This window comes from Nomascus leucogenys, chromosome 12 (genome assembly GCF_006542625.1).
Source record: "Nomascus leucogenys isolate Asia chromosome 12, Asia_NLE_v1, whole genome shotgun sequence".
NCBI classification, from domain to species: Eukaryota; Metazoa; Chordata; class Mammalia; order Primates; family Hylobatidae; genus Nomascus; species Nomascus leucogenys.
Window position 1 is genome coordinate 33611992 of NC_044392.1, and position 24390 is coordinate 33636381.

The following is a 24390-nucleotide window of genomic DNA, read 5'->3' on the forward strand; positions in this document are numbered from 1 at the left end:
TTATAGATGACCCAGTCTTTTCTCCTTGTTAAAATGGGAATGACAGTCTCTTGAGGTTTTCCACATCTTCTTCAGAAGCAGAGCTCTGACTCTCTCTACTAAAGTTAGTTGATTTTCTGTTACTCTCTTAAGTCAGTATCATTTCCATCACTGCACAAATTAAAATTAGTAATTTTTTTACTTTGTCTCCTTCATTAGACTTTAATCCCACAAAAACATATACTACATCACTTCATTGTTGTAATCTATTATACCTAGTACCATAATTGTACATATAGTACTCAAAACTTAGGACAGGTATTCATATTTTCAAAAACCAAAAACATTAGCCCAACATACAGAAAATACTGTTAAAAACATCCATGGAAATATTGACGAACAGAGGGAGAGGAGAGGCAAGAGCCCAAAGGCAAACTGGGAAATTATATTCTGAACCATCAGTTAGGTTTTAATTTATAACCTGCCTGGAGACTGTCTACAGTGTTGACTGAGTTCAAAACATAAAGCACAAATAAGAAAAGTATACCCCAAACCACTCTTCTTTAGTTAAGCTCTAAGAAAAACTCAAATAAATGAAATAGTAAAACTTTGATCAGTAATTCCTTACTGTTTATTCTCCTCTTACAAAAAGACACTTGGGACAAATAAATATAAAATGGCATATATCATATTTAGCAATGGGCAAATACACATTTTCTTGGTATTCTCCACAAGAATAAACTAATAAATTTTTCAGAGGCATACTCGTTCTACCCATCTCTTACCCTCTAAAAAAAAAAAAGGCAATTATTTTAATTCCCTGTAATTTTTAACAATGAATTCTCAAAATAAGTAATCTAGGACTATTCAGGGACCAAGACATCTGAATCATCAAGTTAAAAAAAAAATGTGTCTGTACACACACACACACACACACACACACACACACACACAATGTTGCCCAGAAACTCCAATTAATGAAGAGTCTTAAAAGTTTTTCATTTCATATAGTTTGCATGAATAGAGTCTGTTCTGTTCTAATCTGAATGGCAAATAATATAAAACAGAAAGCTGAACACAATGTGTGTGTGTGTGTGTGTGTGTGTGTGTGTCTACTTTTCTGTCCTAAGAGAAAACATTAAATACAGGTTTATTTAATATACAGTGAACATACCACGTGTTTTCTTAAAGCCAACAAAATCCTGATTTCCTATAGCTTGGGGGTGATACAGAAGGCAGAAGACAAATACCAAATTTAGCTAATAAAATATACCCTGCCTATTGGCTCCAGCAATATACTAGAGTTTGAGCAATGACGGATACCCAAGTGTATATGTTCTGTTAAAATTTATCTTCAGACTGATACCTGAAGAGTTTTGCTAATACTTTAAATCAAATATTCTTACTTAATGATTTATCCATCAAATGGAAATATGTACAACATATTTCAAATCAGAAAAGGGGTGAATTTTCCCCCTGCCCTTCAAAAAATTATTTTAAAAAATCCACTTCAAATAATTTCTTATTTGATGCTTTTTAATCACTTTCCACTTTATGAAGACCATTTTTCTAGAAAGGCAGACAAGAATATAAAATGACTAAGGGGTCATTATCGAAATAATCAAATGAATTTGAAATTTACTTCTGTGTACTTTCTGTACTCCTTAAGTCTTGTGCTAATTAATTACATTTTACTTCATCCCCTGTAATGTTACAAATATGCACCTTAAAATAGAAAAACTTGCTTTTATATTTTAAAACCCCCTCCTCCTCACCTATCTTCCCAAACATTTTAAGCAGAAAATCAATCTTGTTGCTTTAAGGATTGATGTAATATTTGCGAAAAACAACCCCTAATAAACCCTTTAGACTCTTTCGAACCAGCACCAAATTTAAGGGGTTTATTCACTCTGAGGTTGCATGGCAGATGGAAATTAAAACCACATTTAAGAAAAAGCACCTAAAGATGGAGGACAGATAACTCTAACATCCTACACACACACAGTGGTAAACCATATTCATGTTTCTATGTATGTAATAAGTTCTCCAAAAATCTGGGTATTTTTGGCTCTGGTACTAAGTCTAATTTTTTTTTTAATTTCAAAGGCAATTTAAAACTGGGGGGAAATACATTTTTAAAATTTTGGGGGTGAAGTTCACTACACTATGAGACTAATTTCGTATGTGGCAAGTTGCAACTCTCCAAAGGTGTGAATAAACACCAGAAAGCCCAAAGTGAAGAGCCAGTACATCAACATGCACGATCAGGAATCCTATGAAAGTCACAAGGCATTGGGATTCGGTGATTTACATTAACCTCCTCGGTTTCATGATGAATGCAGACTGTGCTCACTGCTCATGAGACACACACATCACTACTGCTGAGGTCCCACTTTGTGATAATTTAGAAATCATCCAAATTTAACTCCAGAAAATATAAATCTGGAATATGAATGTGAAGACAGTACAAATAGCAGTTGAGTGAAACCTGCCTGTAACGATCTTTATTTTTTTTTCCTTTAAGGCTACAGAAAATCTGTACATAAACAAGGCAATTAATTCTCATAATAAAAATAACCCCTCACAAATAGCCAAGGTGTCCAGTCAGATTCCACAGTAAGTATATGTTGTATCACATTCTATTCCACTTGTGTACTTTTTTGTGAGTCTGCTGGGTTAGGATCGATTCTTTCTGGAAATATTAGCTTCTCACAAACTGCTTCCTTTACTGGTAAATACTGGGATATTTCATTAGGTTCCGTGAAGAGGGAAGGTGGAACATGCTAGGAAATACATAAATCATATTAGCATATTCAGTTATTGTACTGACATTTCTTGCAAATGTTTTGGTTCAAGCATTCATAAAGCATGGAAATTTTAAAATCAGGTGCAATATATGCATATGTGCTCCTAAAAATAATAGGTTATTTCTTGTTACTGAATCATTCAACTTTGTTACTGAATGATTTCATCAAAGATCACAGGGTTATATCATTCATAATGTTCCCACAAATGTCCTAAGAATTTAATGCATCATAATCCAACCCTATGTACCTGCTGCTTTTGTATCTTGAAAACGCTAGTCTTCGGTTAGAGCCCAGCATGTAGTCTACAACAGAATCTAAGTAATTTTTCTGTTCCAAGTATATTCTATACCCAGAGAGAAATAAGTACTAAGGGTGAAAAAATAAAATCAAGTTTATAGGAAGGTATAAATTTTTAAGCAACCCATTATAGAATCCTAAGTTCTAAGGAAGGCTTCACAGGTCCCAGGGGAGTAAAAAATAAAGAAAAATGATGCCAAAACAAACAAATTATGGTACAGAATCACCACATTTTAGGAAGAGAAAAGGAGACTATGTAGAAAGAAATAAGGCGGCAGGGTGGTTAAGTGGAAAGAACATCCATCACCAGCCAGCTATGTGACTCAGAGTAAGTCACACCTCTGGGTTTCAATTTCTCCAGAACAAAATGTGAAAATTAGATTAGATGAAGCTTAAGTACCTAGCAGCTCTAAATGTTCTTGTATTTGAGGTAAGGTCAGAAAAGTTATGCTCCAATAGAATTTATCCTATAGAGCCCCATTAGGTGAATGAATGGGTTTTGGGATGTAAACTTGGGTGGTTGGGGTCAGGGGTATACGCTACTTAAATTAAAATGAAACATTAAAATTAACGTCTAAAAACTGAAATTTAAGTACTTGCCATCAAATTAGAAATTTTGCTTTCTCGTGATGTATATTCTCGTAACATGTAGTTCTTGTCAGCCTGTATTTAAAAATAAACAGTTGCAATAAATTTAATTATACTGACTTACAAAATCCTTTCTATTAAATAGACTGCCTACATTTTAGGATAGGTTGTCAAAACAGCATGCAGTCTAAAGAGAACACCTTGTTCTACACTGAGATAACTCCTATTTAACTCAAATTGGATTATTATTTCCAATTTCTATATATTATAATAATGATACACATCTATCTGTAAACAGATTTTATAATTACCATGTAAGAGAAACATAGCAAAGATTTTACTTTGAAAGAATATGTATATAAATGAATAATGTATATAATGAATTTGCATAAATGAAATATGCAAGAGATTTTAAAATTACTACAAGTTTGAAACATCTTTCCCTTAAGCTATCTTATCATTTACCTACATAATTGTGCTACTTTTATGTTGCAAAACATGCTTTACAATTTTTATTCTTTCCCATTCCACAAAGCTCTTACCAAATAGCTTACTTAAAATCACCTTTTTTGTACTTCAATTTTTCCCATTTAAGATTTTTGGTTAGGTTTTAGAACAGCAACTTATTATAATTTACTTCTTGAAACACTTTTCAATAGAAGAAAAGCCACAAAATTATACGCCTTTAAGGTTTCACTCTCTTGTATTAATAAAAACAGATTAATAGTCACTGTAGGAAAAAAATCAAATACTATAAAAGTATAAATCATCAGTGATCACAGCTTATAGGTAACACTATCTTTAATACTTAGAAATCGCTACAGAGAATCTTATGTAAGTAGATTCATACTTGCTTTTGAAAGTTCAACACTGAAATGAATATCTTTCAAAATTACTTAAATATTAATCTCTGCAACCAATTTTAATAATTATATATTTTATACCATATGGATATAAACAATTTAATTAATGGCCATTTAATGGGCATTAAGTTCCTACTTTCCTTCCTTTCTGCTATTATAAACAACACTACTGTGAATATTCATGTACATACAACTCTAAGTAATTGCCCGATTAATATTTGTAGATTATTATATAAAAGAATCTTTTTAGGATAAATTCCTAAAATTCAATATTGTTTAATTAAAACAGTATTTTTAACATTTAGGCCAGGAGCAGTGGCTCACGCCTATAATCCCAGCACTTTGGGAGGACGAGGCAGTTGGAATCACTTGAGGTCAGGAGTTCAAGACCAGCCTGGCCAACATGGCGAAACCCCATCGCTCCATTAAAAATAAAAAAAAAAAACTGCCAGGCATGGTGGTGGGCGCCTGTAATCCCAGCTACTCGGGAGGCTGAAACATGAGAATCGCTTGAACCCATGAAGCAGAGGTTGCAGTGGGCTGAGATCGCGCCACTGCATTCCAGCCTGGGCGACAGCATGACTCCATCTCAAATAAATAAATAAAAATAAAATTTAGATTTCTCTTTCTGGGGAACAAAAATATAGCCTACGTTTAGTACTTTGCCACCACTTTTAAAAAGAAAAACGGTCTATCACTATAACCATGTTATTTCAAGAAAAAATCCCTAAGTGAAGGGTTTAGAAAACATCAATCCAATCCTATCCTACTAGGTTCAAATTCCAGTTCTGCCACCTACTAACTGTGTAACTTAGGTTATGTTTCTTTTTTTTTTTTCTTTGAGACAGGGTCTTGCTCTGTCACTGCAGCCTCAACCTCACCAGCTCAAGCAATCCTCCCACCTCAGCCTCCCAAGTAGCAGCTAGGACTACAAGTCCGTGCCACCATGACTGGCTAACTTTTTGTATTTTTAGTAGAGACAGGGTTTCACCATGTTGGCCAGGCTGGTCTCGAACTCCTGATCTCAGGTGATCTACCCACCTCAGCCTCCCAAAGTGCTGGGATTACAGGCGTGAGCTATGGCGCCTGGCCTTGGCCTGATTAAAATATTAATGTACTTCCTGTATATTAATGTACATCAGGACGTTACATAAACAACATATACTGTAAACAAAGGTAAGAGTTAAAGGACAGTTTTCTTAAACATGGATTAAGTACATACAAAATTGTTTCAAAAGACCCTTCCCCAATTAGGGAGTGTCTTTCAGAAAACATTTTGAGTCACCAGAACCTTTGTAAAAGAAAATGTAATGTTTTGATGATAGCCTGCAGTCAACAGTGAATGTGAAACACTCAGACTTAACAGTTAGAAAGACTGCCATATAATATAGATGGTTTAATTTCGAATTCTCAGATTGACAATGAAACAACACAAACAAGCCCAGTATCAATTAGTATATTCATTAAGCAAGAATAAATACCTCATGGTAAAGTCTCGTGTCATTCATTCTGATAAGCACCCCATCAATTCTCAAGAAAAACCGCAACAGCAGGAAAAAGCTAGAAGGCATTACTCTCTGGAAAAAAAAAAAAAAAGGTACATTAATATTTTAATAAAAATTAAATATTTTATTACTTTGCTGAAAGAAAAAATTTGAAAAAAAAAACAAAAACCTGGAATAAGGCTGAATTCACAATTTATAAAAATCTCTCAACTAGAAGCTCTTTGTCCTAGCTCCAACTAGCCTCAAAACCTTGTGCAAACTATTTAACATCATAGTTTCGGTTTCCTAAAATATTTTTTCTAGGTGAGGAGATACTGAGGTTTAAAAGACTTAAAAACATACCCAAGTAATGTAAAAATTATAATGTTTATTTTAAAAAATGGCGGGTACTGATAGTAAATGTCAACACCAATAAAACCAAAATGAAAGAACAACCTAGTTCTTTGTCACTACTCACTTATTCACTTTACATAAAACAAAGCAACAGACCTTACACAGAATGCTCTAATTCAGTGTAACCAATAGGCACTATTTCATATTGCTAAAGACCTGGTTTATCAGAACACTATAACACATTCTTAACATCTTTCATCTGTGGCACATCTACAAATTCCTCTGCTTTCCAAGTATAACTACTAAAGATAGGCAGAATCAGTGGAGAAAGTATGAAGGTGGGTCCCGGTGGCGGGAAGGGAGCGGTTGAATGGAATGTGAGGTATTTGGGTCTTTAAAATGAATATGTTTAGCTGGCATGGTGGCTCACACCTATAATCGCAGCAGTTTGGAAGGTTGAGGTGGAAAGATCACTTGAGCCCAGGAGTTCAAGACCAGCCTGGGCAACAGAGTCAGACCCCATCTCTACAAAAAATACAAAAAATTAGCAAAGCATGGTGGCACAAGCCTGTAGTCCTAGCTACGTGGAAGGCTAAGCTGGGAGGATGGCTTGAGCCTGGGAGGTCAAGGCTGCAGTGAGCCATGATTGTGCCACTGCACTCCAGCCTGGGCAACAGAGCAAGACCTTGTCCCAAAATTAATTAATTAATTAATTAAAATGAATATGCTTGGCCAGTTGCTAAATAAATACCTATTGTCTACTAACACCAAGGTCTTACTACAGTAAGTCTTGGATTTATATAAACGAAAAAATAGAATCCCAATGCTCAAAAAGGTTATCAGCCAGGGAAAGGTCAAACAGATGTGGTAGCTGCTATAATAGAGGTATGCACAAAGCTCAATAAGCATTTGAGAAAGAAGTACCTAAGTCTGCTGAAGAACATCAGATAAGACAAGGCTTGAGCTGACCACAGAAAGAACAGCTGGAGATGGGAAGGAGAATTTCAGAAAGGGGACCTGCATGTACAAAAAGTACTGAGGCATGAAATAATAACATATATTCAGGGAACTGCCTATAATCTTACATATAAGCACAGGGCTACATTAATAATGAAAGAAGAAATAACAGGATAACCCAGTAATGATAGTGACTTAACTGCCTGGAGAGTCACCAGCCACAGGCCAAATTCTTTTCTGCCTTAGGACCATTACACACCCTCTTCCCTTACCTGAAGTATTCTCCTGGCTAATGTTCACTTGTCCTTCAGATTTCAGTACACATGTCACTTCCACAGAGGGGCCTTTCTTACCATTCCATACCACAATAGATTTCTCTTGGTATTCTCTCTCACAGCACTCCATTACGAATTAACAGATTTGTAACTATCTTCATTTATGTTTCCACTTGACTGTAGGCTCCATGATGGTGGAAATATCTGCTTTGTTCATCACCACATCTCTATTGCTTAGAAAAGTACCTAGCACACAGCAGGTGCTCATTAACCATTTTCCGGATAAAATTGAGGCTAGAAGGTATTAATATCTTTGCTGGACAAAAGGCTCTGAGCCAAACTGTATTCTGATGGGGTTATCGGCAACAGACTTAAAAACAAGGCTTTTAGTAAAGGAAAGCTATAGAAATAACCTGACTTATGACAACTTGATGTCACAACAAATTGGGAAGCACATCATTATTATTTGACATTACTACACAGTGATATGTGTAATTTATGGAAAGACTGACTTGCAACATTTCTTCAAATTTCAAAATTAGTTACTAACAGTCACACTGGACACAACACAGGCAGTAAACTGAAGTATCATTTTAGCATGGCACAGTGGAGAGAGTAGGAATTAGGAGACCAGAGCTCTAGTGCCAATACAATAGCATATTTTAGGGCAGTAGTTCTTTCCTAGGGGACGTTTAGGAATTTGTGAAGGTATTTTTTGTTGTCACATCAATAAGCAACCAATATCAACAGTTAGTGAATAAGGACCAGAACGACAGATCTGGGATGCACAGGACAATCCTATACAACAAAGTCCAGTCCTGCATTCCACAAAACTTGCAGTATCTTACCAGGCATTCACAGAGGTGAAAAAGCCTACTTATAATGATCTGACTTTAGAACCTATTTCCATTTTACATAGATAATAAAAAAAAATCACTCAATTATCCAGGAAGGCAACTATTTTCCAAATCAAGGAAAGATTACACTTTTTCTTATTTAGAACTTCACTAAGAGTTGTTCATCATTTTGGAAAATTGTGTTAGAGTCACTGATTGATACATCTCTGTCAGCCTACATTTTCTGCTGTCACATTTACGGTGACTCAATATGCAAATATAAGTACCTGACTGCTTCATTATGTCTTTGGTGCAGTCACATTCTGCATTTAAATATTAAAATATATTTTATTCTAAACCAATTTCCTTTAATTTTATAGTTAAAATATGTTGATTGCTGCAAAGTAGGTGGATTAAATCATCTACAAATTTCACTACAGGGTAGTAATACCTATGAACTAATACTTCAGCTTAAAGTAGTTGGTTAAAAAAATGCTCTTCAGTTTAAGACTTACTATGTATTCTTGTACACACATATTTATACACATATCCTTTCAAGCAACTCCATCCACAAAACCACATGTGCTTCCCAAATACCGACCCACTTAGAGACATGATATATATACCCCCTTGGATACAAATGCACACCCAGGTATGCAAACTCATGATGAACATTTAGCATAGTCAATTCAGCAGGTGGTAGACAAGTGGAAAGATACAAGACTAGATGAACTGGAGAGAGAATAAATCTAAACAAAAAAAAGTAAATTTAGAGTTATAAGTGAGCAAAGAAGTAAAGCCTATGAAAACGACTAATACTAGAATAATGATATATATTAGATGATACAAAGAAAACTTTGCAATTAGTTTCATGACTGTAAGCTATCTTTTTGGGCCTTATCTATAAAATATGGAGGCTACAAAAAATGATTCTCTAAAAATTCATTACAATTTCAAAATGCTTTGATTCTACCGAAAAAACTAATTTTATTTTTAGATAAGTAAAAATAAAATAAAATTTTTTATTTATCTAAAAATAAAATTATTTTGTCTCCAAAGCTGGGGTGCAGTGACACCATCATAGCTCACTGTAGCCTTGACCTCCTGGGCTCAAGCAATCCTCCTGCCTCTGCCTCCCAAGAAGCTAAAATTTGACTTTAAAACAAATCTGTTGCTGCTTTTGTATTATTTTCATTCTTTAAATCACAGCATCCACAATCATTATGCCCCAAGAACAATGTTTGATGTTAGGGTCTCTGTCTTTGACAGATCTCATGACAAATGCTATAATTGAGAGTTGCTGGGTTTTTTTTTTTTTTGAGACGGAGTCTCGCTCTGTCGCCCAGGCTGGAGTGCAGTGGCGCAATCTCGGCTCACTGCAAGCTCCGCCTCCTGGGTTCACGCTTCTCCTGCCTCAGCCTCCCAAGTAGCTGGGACTACAGGCGCCCGCCACCATGCTGAAAATTGAAGTGGTAGTTGAATGATGCATTGAAATCATAACACATGGATCATTTTAAAAAATGACATCCACCTTGCTGTCTGCAGATCCTATCAACATCATTTTTAATCCAAAATGTCAAAATTAAGTCACAGTCTTCATTCGAGTTAAATAATAAACAAATAAACTACAAGGTGGCCAGGCAGGTCTATTAAAAATGCTTTGCTAAAATAAAGCCTTAAGAATACACTAATATTTTGTGAATTTTATAATGGATATTCAATAAGATATACTCTAGATCCAAGTGAAATTGTACAGACATCATGTTAAGGCTCAGTGTTATTTTTTTTTTTTTTTTTTTTGCTCTGTTGCCCAGGCTGGAGTGCAGTAGCACGATCTTGGCTCACTGCAAGCTCCGCCTCCCAGGTTCACGCTACTCTCCTGCCTCAGCCTCCCGAGTAGCTAGGACTACAGGCGCCCGCCACCATGCCCAGCTAACTTTTTGTATTTTTAGTAAAAACGGGTTTCACTGTGTTAGCCAGGATGGTCTCGGTCTCCTGACCTCGCGATCCAGCCCGCCTCAGCCTCCCAAAGTGCTGGGATTACAGGCGTGAGCCACTGCGCCCAGCCAGGCGCAGTGTTATTCAAAGTGAGTCATATTTTTGTCTGAGGTTAAGAATGCAAGAAAAATATTAATTTTAAACAAAAATAATACTCACAATCTTCACACTCAGGCTTGAAACTCCATGATCATGAAGTTCATCCTCAAAAAGGAGAACTTCTTCAAAAAACTTAATCTGTTCTCTGGCTTTCAATTTTTCTGTATCTATATGATCTGTTGTAGGTACAACCTGAAAGAAAAAATTTTAAAGAGGAGCACATTAAAAAAAAAGTTGAGGAGCTACAGAGACACAGGAAAGTAGTCTTTTTTTTTTTCAATCAGTCTTTTCTGCATAGCCAGGGCACACAGTTCTAAATTTGACTGTCATTAGTAGATATAAAAGATCAGAATATGGCTTGATTCTGAAAAACTGAAGACATTACAGATGCCCAATATTATAGCTTCACAAAAAAAGGAGTAAAAATTTATCATTTTTCATGCAAGTCATATTAAAATCAACTTTTGTTGTGACTATGAGAAAATTAATCAACTAAAAATCAGTCATTGTGATGAATGACTGCTATCATAGAAGGTCATAGAACATTTGTGCTGTGAAAGCCACTTTTGGGACATTCATATGGAATTTAAAAAATATTTTTCCATTAGAATGTTAGATATTTGCTCAACCTAACTCCCCAAAACCTACAGCAAAATAAAGTGCTTTAAATAATGAGGTAAACAAGAACTTGTAGAGAAATTCTGAGGGAAACTCCTAGCATTGCAAAGAGCTTTGAATGAAGTTGGCAATTTTTCAATGTATTATTTTGTAGCTCTAAGACATGCACGCACATAATCCAACAAAAGCATCAACAGTCCCAAGGCAGATCATATCAGTAGCTCATTAAACTCAAGTGTCTCCTGAGCAGCACCCAAGTATGAATTGTGATACTATTTTCTACCACATCTAATTTCACTACAAAATGCTCAGCTCTTTTACTCCTTGACAGGTTTACCATAAACAAACACAACAATGCTTGTCAAACCATAGATATTTAGTAAATGTAGCTTTACTTAACCATCATGATTAGGTTATTTGTTTTGACTCATGGACAAAATTAGCAGATGGAGAGTAATTTGAGATAACTAGATAAGAATCAGAAGAAAATTACAAACTTTACAAGACTGCACAGATTTTGGGAAAAAATCTAAGAGAACCTTAAGTAATGTAGGGGGAAAAGATGCCATGAAAAGAATGTGGCAGTTTGTATATGATTTCCAGGAGGTAAAAAATGTCCGTAATTCTTCCATGGTCACTTAGAGATAACACTTAGCCCTAAGCAGTTTTACTTCCAACTGTGTACGGAGCAGGTATAAGGCCACTCTTGAGGTGAAAATTGGGAGGGGAAGAGAGTTAGTGTAGGGGCAGGGCATATAACCAGCCCCCTGCATCACACGTTAAGTTTATGATCTAGTTAAACAAAGTTGGTCTGCCAATGAGGACTGCCTAAGGTTACACAACTTAAGTTAGTGTTAAATACACACACTTGTAAATTCTGTCCTTTTTATTTGATTTTAGTTCAAAGGAACACATTTTTAACATCCTCCTTATAGATACTCCTGAATCCCCCCAAAATAATCATTATCTGAATTTTCTCATTAGTAAAGTGCTTCATTAATGTTTCACATATGCCTTCAGTAAGTGATTGGTCAAAATGAATCTGTCAGTTTTTCCATTTACGTACTTCTTCTTATAAAATGAAAGACAAAGTCAAAAAACAAAGCATGAGTTAGGGATATCATATTTAACTTATTTATGCTATTGTCTCCATTTGCAAGGCTAAGTATGTCTAAAACTTTATACTTTTCAGCTCTCTCTCTTCCTCAACTCCACATATCTCCTCTCTGAACCCGGGCATCTAAAAAAAACAACAATAAAAAATAACTAGCTAAATATAAAACATATGGGCTGGGCACGGTAGCTCATGCCTATAATCCCAGCACTTTGGGAGGCAAGGCGGCCAGATCACTTGAGGTCAGGAGTTTGAGACCAGCCTAGCCAATATGATGAAACGCCATCTCTACTAAAAATACAAAAATTAGCTGATCGTGGTGGCAGGCACCTGTAATCCCAGCTACTCAGGAGGCTGAGGCAAGAGAATCACTTGAACCCGCGGGGCAGAGGTTGCAGTGAGCTGAGATCACACCATTGCACTCCAGCCTGGGCGACAAGAGCGAAACTCTATCTCAAAAAATAAAAAACATATGGCAGAATAAGTAATCTAGACAAACCTTCTTGCTGAAGACAATTTAAAAAGCTGGCTGAAAAAACCAAAAACTTCCTAAAAGCATCAAATGGCTAAGGCAGTATGGAGTTACTGGGCTGAGATCTGGAAAAAGACTGGAGCCTAGAAAAGTAAGTCTGTACTTGGCTGGCTTTTGCCCTGAGGCATAGCACTGGCTGATTGAGAGAAGAAGCTGGGCTCTGCTAGCTTTTGGTGCCATCACTGCTCAGTGCTCACTAAGGGCAAGGACCCTGGAGAATTTTCTGCTTCCTCCCAAATCAGAGATGACATCCTAAAGAGCTATAGTGATTTCAGAGCTTTTTGTTGTTGTTGTTGTTGTTGAGACAGAGTCTCGCTCTGTTGCCCAGGCTGGAGTGCAGGGGCACCATTTCAGTTCACTGCAACCTCCAGCTCCTGGGTTCAACCAATTCTTGTGCCTCAGCCTCCCAAGTAGCGAGGATTACAAGCACATGCCACAACGCTTGGCTAATCTTTTTGTGTTTTTAGTAGATACAGGGTTTTGCCATGTTGGCCAGGCTGGTCTCGAACTCCTGACCTCAGGTGTTCGCCTGCCTCGGCCTCCTAAAGTGTTGGGATTCAGGTATGAGCCACTGTGCCCAGCCTCAGAGCTTCTTATCTGCAGGCCCAGTACACCTCAAACTCTGGTCCTAGACCAAGGCAGGCAGGCAAACTAAGACATGTAGGTCAAATCTGCCCTGTTACCTATTTTTATGGGCTGCAAGCTAATAATGGCTAAATAATTGGAGAAAAAAAATCAAAAGAAAAATATTTCATGACACATAAAAATTATATGAAACTCAAGTTTTACTTCCATAAAGTTTTATTAAAGCATAGCCATGCCCATTCATTTATATATCGTCTATGAGTGATTTAGACTATGACAGCACAGCTGAGTTGCTGCAACAGAGACTCTAAGGCCCACAAAGCCTAAAATATTTACGTCTGACTCTTTACAGAAGAAGTTTGCAGAGCTCTGTCCTTGACTATGAATATTCTCGAGCGCCTGTCAGAACTAAACAAAAATCCTCTCTGAAGGAAAACATCATCATCCTAGAACTGAAACAAAAATAAAGAGGCAAATTAGAAGCCTAGATGTCATAACCCAGAACCAACTGAAATAAAAGACACTAGGGATTCCAGAGATGATTGAAATTATTAGGCCTTAGTCCATTTGGGCTGCTATTTAATATAATAATATACCATAGATAATATATCTACTTTTATTCTAGGAATTACAATATTAACTTAGGTTCCCTAATACTTGATATACTATATTATTGAGAGCTTACTGTAAAACACAGTTTTGAGATAGGGTGTCGCTCTGTCACCCAGGCTGGAGTGCAGTGGCACAATCACAGCTCACTGCAGCCTCGCCTTCCTGGGCTCAAGTGATTCTCCCACCTCAGCCTCCTGAGTAGCTGGGACTACAGACATGTGCCACCAGACCCGCCAATTTTTCTATTTTTTGTAGAGATGGGGTTTCACTATGTTACCCAGGCTGGTTTCAAACTCCTGAGTTCAAGTGATCCATCTCAGCCTCCCAAAGTGCTGAGACTACAGGCATGAGCCACTACACCCAGCCTACATACATAATTTTATTTCCTACTTCACAACTAGTATTACCCTAGTTTAACAAAGTGACTGAACCAAGGCTTAGTAAGACTAAATTACCTTCCAAGCTGGCAAATGATGGTGTTGGGATTTTGAACGCAGATCTGTGTTCTGCCAAAGCCTGAGCTCATTACCACCAGTGAGTGGGTAATCACATTGACATTTATCAGCAACACCTCAGAACAAATCACATTATAGGCTGAAGTATCAATAGGAGAGTACTGAACAAATGCTTTTTGCCTTCTACTGCTCTCACACTCCTTGTTTCTACAGCTATGGTTCTCACTTGGTCACAGCTAATGCTGCTTCATAACCTCCAGGAGGCTTTTCCTAAGTCAGTCCACAAAGTAAGTCATCATCACTATTGTATGGGTTTAAAACAAGGTCCCATTTCCTCACTCCTCACAATGAAATAGCAAATGCTCTCTACAAAGTTTTTCAATCAGAAGAGAGAAGGGAGGAGAACACTAATCTATGAAGTAGTATAAGGGACTGAAATAACCTTGCTCTCCCATTAGACTGTAAAGGAGGAATTTTTGTCTGCTCTGCTGTATCCAAGGCTCCTAGGATTAGTGCCCGGCATAGAGCAAGAGCTCAAGAAATATCTGTTCAATGAATGAATGAGTTTTTTCCTGGAAGCACAGAAAAATAGTTAAAGCTTGGACTGTAGTAATGGCAGAAACTGAAGATAACAATCATTAAGTTCCTGCTATGAACTTTCATCTTCATGAGACTCTAAACATTTCTGCAGAGAAAAGGGGCCCAGACACAACACTATCTTCTTAACATTTCTGCCTAAGCACCAACATATGATATCAGGTTTCCTTGTTTTGAGATGGAGTCTCACTCTGAAGCCCAGGTTGGAGCGCAGTGGCGTGATCTTGGCTCACTGCAACTCTGCCTCCTGGGTTCAAGCAATTCTCCTGCCTCAGCCTCCCGAGTCTCCAACTCCTGACCTCAGGTGATCTGCCTGCCTCGGCCTCCCAAAGTGCTGGGATTACAGGCGTGAACCACTGCGCCCGGATGACATAGGGTTTCCAATGGCTACTTTTAATATAAATATTTAAGGTTACACTGAAATAAATTCATTCTATATAATAGTCTGCGATATTTAGAGACATTCAACCTAAACCAACTTTGCTTTATTTTATTTATTGTTTTTTTGAGATGGAGCCTTTCTCTGTTGCCCAGGCTAGAGTGCAGTGGCGTGATCTCAGATCACTGCAACCTCCACCTCCTGGGTTCAAGCGATTCTCCTGCCTCAGCCTCCCAAGTAGCTGGGATTACAGGCACACGCCACCATGCCTGGCTAATTTTTACATTTTTAGTAGAGGTGGGGTCTCACTATGTTGGCCAAGCTGGTCTCGAACTCCTGACCTCAAGTAATCTGCCCTCCTTGGCCTCGCAAAGTGCTGGGATTACAGGCGTGAGCCACTGAGCCCAGCCCAGATTTGCTTCATTTCAGTCATACTATAAGATTTCAAAATACAGCTAACTTCACAATATAAGACCTACCAATTCCATCTTCCTAGTGTTATTTACCATGAATCTCTTTTTTTTTTTTTGAAACGGGAACCTCACTCTCTGTCACCCAGGCTGGAATGCAGCAGTGTGATCTCGGCTCACTGCAACCTCTGCCTCCCAGGTTCAAGCAATTCTCCTGCCTCAGCCTCCCGAGTAGCTGGGACTACAGGCATGCTCCACCATGCCTGGCTAATTTTTGTATTTTTAGTAGAGATGCGGTTTCACCATGTTGGCCAGGCTGGTGTTGAACTCCTGACTTCATGATCCACCCACCTTGACCTCCCAAAGTGCTGGGATTACAGGCGCGAGCCACTGCACCTGGCCGAATCTCTTTTTTTTTTTTTTTTTTTTAAGACAGAGTCTCACTCTGTCGCCCAGGCTGGAGTGCAGTGGCGTGATCTTGGCCCACTGCAACCTCCACCTCCCAGATTCAAGCAATTCTCCTCCCTCAGCCTCCTGAGTAGCTGGTATTACACAGCTACTGGTATTACACAGCTACTGGTGCGCCACCACACCCAGCTAATTTTTTTTTTTTTTTTAATAGAGAAGGGGTTTCACCATGTTGGTCAGGCTAGTCTCAAACTCCTGACCTCAAGTGATCCAACTGCCTCAGCCTCCCAAAGTGCTGGGATTACATGCGTGAGCCACTGCGCCTGGCCCGAATCTCTTCTCAAGCAGGGCTTACACACACAGGACTTAATACTAATATAGAGCTTTAGAATTTATTGAGAGCTTCCCATAAATTATTTCACATCAAAACTCTGCTTTGAGGTAGATATTTCAGTTTACCCAATTTATTGATAAAACTGAGACTCAAATTAAGTAATTTCCTAAAGTTATTACAGGTTCATACTCAGGGCAGACAGGGCATAAACCTACTTTGTCTAACCAGAAGTTCTTTTTGCCCATATATTTGTTCATCTATAAACTTGTAAGCTACAAGCTAGCAGGTTCTGTCTAAATCACGTAATACATTACCAAGGCCCGAAACACATTTTAATGTTTCTTGATAGTGATAATGACAACAACAAGGCAGTCTGCCGTTGCCACCAACTACACTTTTAAAAATAAATTTTTCCACTAAGGCCGTCTTTTATTTTCTGCTGATAAGTCAACAAGCAAAACCCCCTCACGTCAGGTTCTGAGGAACGCCACAACAGAAAACAAGGACAATAAAAGTAGTTGTAAAAAATAACCCATTACTAGAAAGTTCTAATGCTCAGACTGTCCAAGACAATTAATGACTCATAAAAGAAAAAAGTAAGATTTACCTTTAACTTAAGAGATTCTCCAAGTAAGGTTCCCTTATAATCTGTTGTATAGGTCCAATCATATGGTTTAATAACCTCTTTGGAGTGTTCACCCTCCGTCCTCAAATACCAAAATGAGAAGGATCAGATTCAGTGACGCAGAATAGAGATTATCTGTATTTATATATCACATCAAATTATATTCTACAATAACATAAAATATCCTATCAAATATATACACTTGTTATCATTCACCAGTACAAGGTTTTTCTTACAGTTTTTCTGCATTTATTATTTAACTTGTCATGTACTGATGTAGTCTTTTCAATTAGTCTGTATACTGCCTGAGGACATGGTTTAAAGGTTTATACTTATTTGTATCATCTAAGATACTTAGTACATATTAGGCACAAAGTAAATAATTGCTGATTTGACTATCAAAGAAAAACATGTCGTCTTAATTTCAATGCTTCTCAAATAGGGTATTTATTAAGCATATCATAAGTAAACATTTTTTCTTAAAAACAGGAACATTAAGTATAGCCTACTGCCTCTTCAATAAGGAACACTGAAAAATTGAAAAAGTACATAGCTCAGCTCAGTTGTAATTCACTTTAACAAGTATTCAAGCAGTGGGGTAATTAACTTCCATTTTTATGTCTGAGAAAAACAAATTCTAGAATGATAAAACTCTCAAGTTTAATAATACCAGCCCTTCATTCTAACAACACACACGTATCATTACTGAATATTTTTTCAAGTCTTTTCTCTTTTGTTTAAGCTAATTACCTTTTTTGTTTAACCTAATTGACTGGATTCTCACCTGCTTTCTTGCCACTCTTCAGCACAGGCCACTTTAAGCATTCCTTGGTAGTTGTTTACACATCTTAATGCATCTGTAGCATTGAACTCAATTCCAAAGCCAGAGCAATGCTGGATTCTTAAAACGTTGTCTCCAAACATCATTTCAGGGAGAGATGGCATATGTAATTCATCGGCTAATCTATACATAACCAAAAGTCGGGTGAGATAATTTTATATCGCTGTTGGCATTTTTGTTTCTTTTCCATCCCAACAGAATTCTTCCTACTTGCTGAATGAGTTACACAGCATATGATTTAATCAATATGATATATTTGCAAGGTCTATAAAATGTTTTCATCATCCATTCTTTCATCATCATATGGCACTGTACTAGGCAGTGGGCTAAATAAGATAAATATACAAATACATAATATAATACCTTATTATACTACTATAATATATAGCGCACAGATATTACTATAATATATATCACGAGGGTATGAAGAAAAGATAGCAAAGCAATTAAAGATACTGTCCCTTGTAGGAAAATAATTTTTCCACTAAAATTCTCAATTGTTAAAAGTTTCAGAAAGTGGTGATGAAAAAAGCAAAAGCACCTGACACTGAGGAGGGACCTCAGCACTTGCCTACACAGACTTTCAGAAGGATTGTGTCAATTTACATTTCACCCTGGGGCAACAGTCAAGCAAAAAAATCACAGGAATTTAACATAATTTACACACTTATGACCCAAAGTATCAGTTTTAGGATACCTGTACTAAAGAATAATTCGAAGTACAGAAAAAAATTATACACATTAATACTTATAATGGCTTTACTTATAATCGTGAAAAAGAAATACTCTGTTTCATTATAAAGCAATAAATGATTATGCAAACCAAAGTATATCCATATGATGAAATATTATGGAACCATTACAAATGTTTAAAGAGAGACTATAATAATATGAAAAAATGCTTATGATAAAATAGTAAGAAAAAACTGGACACACATTGTATATTTATTACATCTAAATGTGTGTCTCTGTGTGCATATATCAGTGATCTAACTTTTTGAGGTGCAGGTCTTCAGGATGATACCTAACAATGTTAACTTTCATCATAATTTTAAGTAAAATTTATTCTCTGTTATTAGGAGATAGAAAATATTAAATACTTAAAAGATTAGATACAATAAACTGTAATTGGAATATATATTCCATAAGATTCCATAAAATCAGTTTTAACTTGAATAATGCATACCAAATGTGAAATAATATGTGAGTCTGTGGATTCTACCCAATATATCTGGAAAAATGTGGCAGTCCTATAAAATATTCCACTCATATATGTAAAAGAATCACTGTTACTAATTTACAGTCCTTCAATGTTCTAAATATAGAGTTTCTTAAACATAGGCCAAAATGCCCTCTTTCTTTTTTTTTTTTCAAGACGGAGTCTCGCTCTGTTGCCCAGGCTGGAGTGCAATGGCACGATCTTGGCTCACTGCAACCTCTGCCTCCCAGATTCAAGCAATCCTCCTGTTTCAGCCCTCCTAGTAGCTAGGATTACAGGCAGGCGCCACCACGCCTGGCTAATTTTTGTATTTTTAGTAGAGACAGGAGTTCACCATGTTGGCCAGGCTGGTCTCGAACTCCTGACCTCAGGTGATCCACCTGCCTCGGTCTCCCAAAGTGCTGGGATTACAGGCGTGAGCCACCGCGCTTGGCCTGAAAATGCCCTATTTCTAACATCAAGCTTCTCACTTAAAAACAGGTATAACCAGTTACAAGGAGAGAAGACAGGAAGCTCCTGTGGTTTTAAGGTGTCTTAAATACTCATTAAAAGAGCTTCTTTAATCCAATATTTTACCCAATCAATTTATTTAGCATCTTAGCGGTTTTTACAATCTATGATAATGCATCACAGAAAAATTTGGGATTGGTGAGGGTAAGTCTTCCTTTTGTCATATAAAAAAAGGCAGATTTTTTTTTTTTTTTTTTGGCAGAGGGTGGGGGACGGAGTCTTACTCTGTCATCCAAGCTGGAGCACAGTGGCACGATCTCAGCTTACTGCAACCTCTACCTCCTGAGTTCAAGTGATTCTTGTGCCTCAGCCTCCAGAGTAGCTGGGATTACAGGCCTGCACCACCACTCCCAGATAATTTTTGTATTTCTAGTAGAGGCGGGGTTACGCCATGTTGTCCAGGCAGGTCTTGAACTCCTGACCTCAGGTAATCCGCCTGCCTCGGCCTCCCAAAGTGCTGGAATTACAGGAGTGAGTCACCGCGCCCGGCCTCAGGCAAATTTATTTTTAAAATAATACATAAGGAGATCATAGATATGGAATTTTATTCCCTTAAAACTCTCCATGTATACAGCCATCGCTTGGAGAATCTGTAAGTAAATTACATGGGGGCCCCAGTTTGAAGCTGACTGCTTTATATATAATATAATTATAGATTGTATTATGTTGGTGCAAAAGTAATTGCGGTTTTGCAATTAAAAACCGCAATTACTTTTGCACCAATTGGCAATTTGTCACAGAAAGTTATGTGGAGAGGAGGCCGGGTGCGGTGGCTCATGCCTGTAATCCCAGCACTTTGGGAGGCCGAGGGCAGGTGGATCCTCTGAGGTCAGGAGCTCAAGACCAGCCCGACCAACATGGTGAAACCCCGTCTCTACTAAAAATACAAAATTAGCTGGGCGTGGTGATGCATGCCTGCGCCCAGCTACTTGGGAGGCTGGGCAGGAGAATCGCTTGAACCCCGGAGGTGGAGGTTACAGTCAGCCGAGATGGCGCCATTGCACTCCAGCCTGGGCAACGAGCAAAACTCCATCTCAAAATAAAAATAGAAAGAAAGAAAGAATCAGAAAAAAAAAAGAAAGAAAATTAAAAATAAATAAATAAATAAAAATACAAAAATTAGCCAGGCGTGGTGGCACGTGCCTGTAGTCTCAGCTACCAGGGAGTCTAAGGCAGGAGAATCACTTGAACCTGGAAGGCGGAGGCTGCAGTGAGCTGAGACTGTGCCACTGCACTCCAGCCTGGGCGACAGAGTGAATCTCTGTCTCAAAAAAACAAAATAAAAAATAAAAGTTATACAAGGCTGGGCGCAGTGGCTCACGCCTGTAATCCTGGCACTTTGGGAGGCGAAGGCGGGCAGATCACCTGAGGTCGGGAGTTCGAGACCAGCCTGAGCAACATGGAGAAACCCCATCTCTACTAAAAAAAAAAAAAAAAGTTATAAAAAAAAGAAAATAAAGTTAAATAGAGAGGAAAAACTCAAAAAAGTAATTCAATTTGTGGTGGGATGAAAGGAAATTTTTTTCCTTTCTTTTCTGTATTTTCCTAATTTTTTTTCAGTGAGTCTACTAGACTATTACCACTTATTTTCTTGAATTAGGAAGCAAACATCATTTCATTACTTTCCTCTCTTCCCTGGTCACTCCCTCTGCTCAAATCTTAAAATGCAAGTGCTCACTTAGGGTTCTATTTTACGACCTTTTCCTCTGGATGACTTCTAGATACCTTAATTCATTCCCAAAGCTCCAGGTACCAAATACAAGCAGGTAATTCCCAAACTTAAACCCACAGACGTTATATTTTTTGAGCTCCAAGATAAATATATCTAAATGCCTACTAAACATCTTCACTTTATGACCTATACCCACCGCACATTTCAATAAACTAAACTCATCCTCTATCCAACACCCAGCCCCCATCTGCTCCTCCTCCTCCTATGCTTCTCATCTTGTTCAAAGGCATACTATACATGCAAAAATCCAAGCCAGAGATCTTGTCATCAGCACAGACTCTTCCTTTTTTATTTCTCCTCCCATCAGCTGGCCATCCCAGGGACTTAATCTTCTAAAACCTGTCTTTTCTCTTACTAACTGGTCTCCTTCCCATCCCTGCGGACCTGCAATCCAGCCTCAACATGGCCTCCAGAGAAATCTTTCAGCGCGTACATCTGATAATGCAGCTCCTTTGGATAAAATTACACCAAGTGGTTGTCAGATAAAATTGAAAACTCCTTAGCCTGGCATAAAAATTCCCTCAGTATCTTGATTCCCCTGGGGCCTACCTCTCATTTCTCACAACATCCCCTATGGTACATCACGCTCCAATCACACGGACACAGCTCTTTAAACACATCATAGCTTTCACTCTCCCTGAGCCCCCAGCTTTACATGCGTCCCCTGATTCCCCTAAAATTTGTCAAGATTCAGCCCAGGCATCAAAAACGCATCACAACTCACTCTGCCTGACCTGGTGGCATGTACCTATCCACCGCCCCCCGCAACGGTTTTATAAAGATTCAGTTCAGGCATCCCAATTTCCCAGATGGTTCGAGCCCCTAAAAGACCTCACATCACTCCGTGTATACATCTTCATTACATTTATTCACGCTGTAATATAATTGTCTGTCTCTCTCACGAGACTGTGAATTGAGGCGCACGTTGTCTTTTACATTTCCTATCTCAAGCGCCGGGCACAGCACCTGACGTGACAAAAACCAAACTTATAAATCATCCCCGTCATTAACCCCTAAGAAAACAGGCAACAGCCACCCAGAAAGAAAGGTGGTGCAGGCTGAGGCAGGAGACGTTTGGTGAGGGGAAAGTCCACCAGAACAGTCACACTCTACTCAAACCCAGGCGGATTGACAGTTCACGAAAGCAGCGCCTGGCGATCCCCAACCAAAGGGTCCGGAAGTGTGACTGGATTATTTATCGAAGTTGTCAATCAAAGGTCCGGTCCGGAGGGACCGAACCTCCGCCTCAGGAGAAAGGGGAGGGGCTGCACAGAGTTCGCCCTGCCTCCCGCCCTGGGCCAGCAACCGGCCAGCGCCCAGACCCCGTGCCCCGAAGCCTCACTTCTCCACATCCGCCGACTTCATGATGTGGGTCTTGGAGGCCGTCAGCTTCCAGGGCCCGAAGCAGAAATCCCGGTGGCTGCTCTGGAAGCCGTGGATCATCATGGCTGAGGCAGGACCCGCAGAGGCCACAAGGAATAAGCTGAAGCAGCGGCGGCGGCGAACACCGGTTCCCCCGCCTCCCTCCGGCCCAGCCTCATAGGCTTCCGAGCCGTTACCATGCCCGGCCCCGCCCCCTGCCGGCCGACCCGGACGCGGGCTCTGCTTCCCGTCTTCTTCTCCGCCTCTTTGCTTTTTGCTTCCGGGACTAGTTGCTCTTGTTGCGTGACCCACGTCTTACGTTCCGACGCTCCGGAAAAAAGGAAAAAGGAGAAAGTCTGAGGGGCGGCACTTGGGTTGCAGAAGGTGTGGTTAGGAACGCACCGCCCTCCTGAACTCGTTGGGTGACGTCATCTCGAAGGATTTTTGGGACTGCCAGGGAAGGGGACGACAGTTCCAACTTGATCCTTACAGACCTCAAAGCAGTGTAATTACCTCGTGTGTTAGTGAATCGTGTTACAGAGGAAATTTTTCTGTTTTGAGGTCAAAAAAAGAAGTAATCCCACAGAGTTTAGGAAATCCAGCACCAACAAGATTTAGAAGTGGCCATCTAGTCGCTCTTGACTATGACCAATTCCTATCAAAAATTGCATCCTCGTAGATATGCCAAGACTTTCCATGGTCTAGTTGCTATGTAGGCACCCAGTATAGTGGAAACAACACAGCCGACTTAGTGCTAAATCTCCTTTTGCAACACTGTTGTGTGAATCCTTGGGCAAAGCGCTTCTCTAACGATTTTAGGCTTCAGTTGCCTCAAAATGAGATGATTTCGTTAATAAAAAAGAAACTCTGTAAAAGGTTTTAAAGAGATTTATTCTGAACCAATATGAGTGACCATGGCCTGGGGAAGGGTCCCAAGAGGTCCTAAGAAAGAGCATCCGAAGCGGTGGCGTTACTGTTTGTTTTATACATTTTAGGGAGTTGGGAATTGCAGGTAAAACAAGTCAATATATGGAAGATATACATTGGTTCAGGCTAAGGAAGTGGGATGTCTTGAAGGAGAGGCTTACAGATCATAGTGGATTCAAAGATTTTCTGATCGGCAATCTGTTGAAAGATTTAAGCTGTGGTCAGGCGAGGTGGCTCCTGCCTATAATCCCAGCATCTTGGGAGGCCTAGGTGGGAGGATTGCTTGAGTCTAGGAATTTGAGACCAGCATGGGCACCACAGTAAGGCCTCATCTCTACAAACCATGTTAATTAGCTGTGTATGATGGTATCTGCCTGTAGTCCCAGGCTACTTGAGAGGCTGAGGTGGGAGGATCTCTTGAGCCCCAGAGGCTGCATTGAGCCATAATCATGCCATAGCACTCATGCCTGGGTGAGCGAGACCCCGTCTCAAAAACAAACAAACAAAAACACAGGCCAGGTGCAGTGGCTCAAGACTGTAATCCCAGCACTTTGGGAGGCCAAGGCGGGTGGATCACCTGAGGTCAAGAGTTC

The 24390-nt window shown here is 38.9% G+C and overlaps 1 protein-coding gene across 1 annotated transcript; it reads right to left on the reverse strand.

The window, feature by feature from the left end:
- Window positions 1-592: 592 nt before the first annotated feature.
- TIPRL (TOR signaling pathway regulator) lies at window positions 593-23181 on the reverse strand. Its single transcript, XM_003258828.2, has 7 exons — window positions 22851-23181; window positions 17991-18170; window positions 17189-17288; window positions 10598-10729; window positions 6016-6111; window positions 3684-3746; window positions 593-2762 (listed from the first exon to the last, which is right to left on the reverse strand). Exons 1-7 carry the CDS (start codon window positions 22952-22954, stop codon window positions 2619-2621), a joined length of 819 nt encoding a protein of 272 aa, XP_003258876.1. The 5' UTR covers window positions 22955-23181; the 3' UTR covers window positions 593-2618.
- Window positions 23182-24390: the final 1209 nt, after the last annotated feature.

Bases quoted from the DNA above. Each gene is read 5' to 3' on its own strand.
- TIPRL (XM_003258828.2), bottom strand. From the start codon at position 22,954: ATGATGATCCACGGCTTCCAGAGCAGCCACCGGGATTTCTGCTTCGGG. The intron at 17,289-17,990 runs GTGAGAATCCAG...TTGGTATTTGAG, and splicing joins GAAGAGTGGCAAGAAAGCAG to GACGGAGGGTGAACACTCCA. The intron at 10,730-17,188 runs GTAAATCTTACT...TTTTTCTTTCAG, and splicing joins GAGAATCTCTTAAGTTAAAG to GTTGTACCTACAACAGATCA.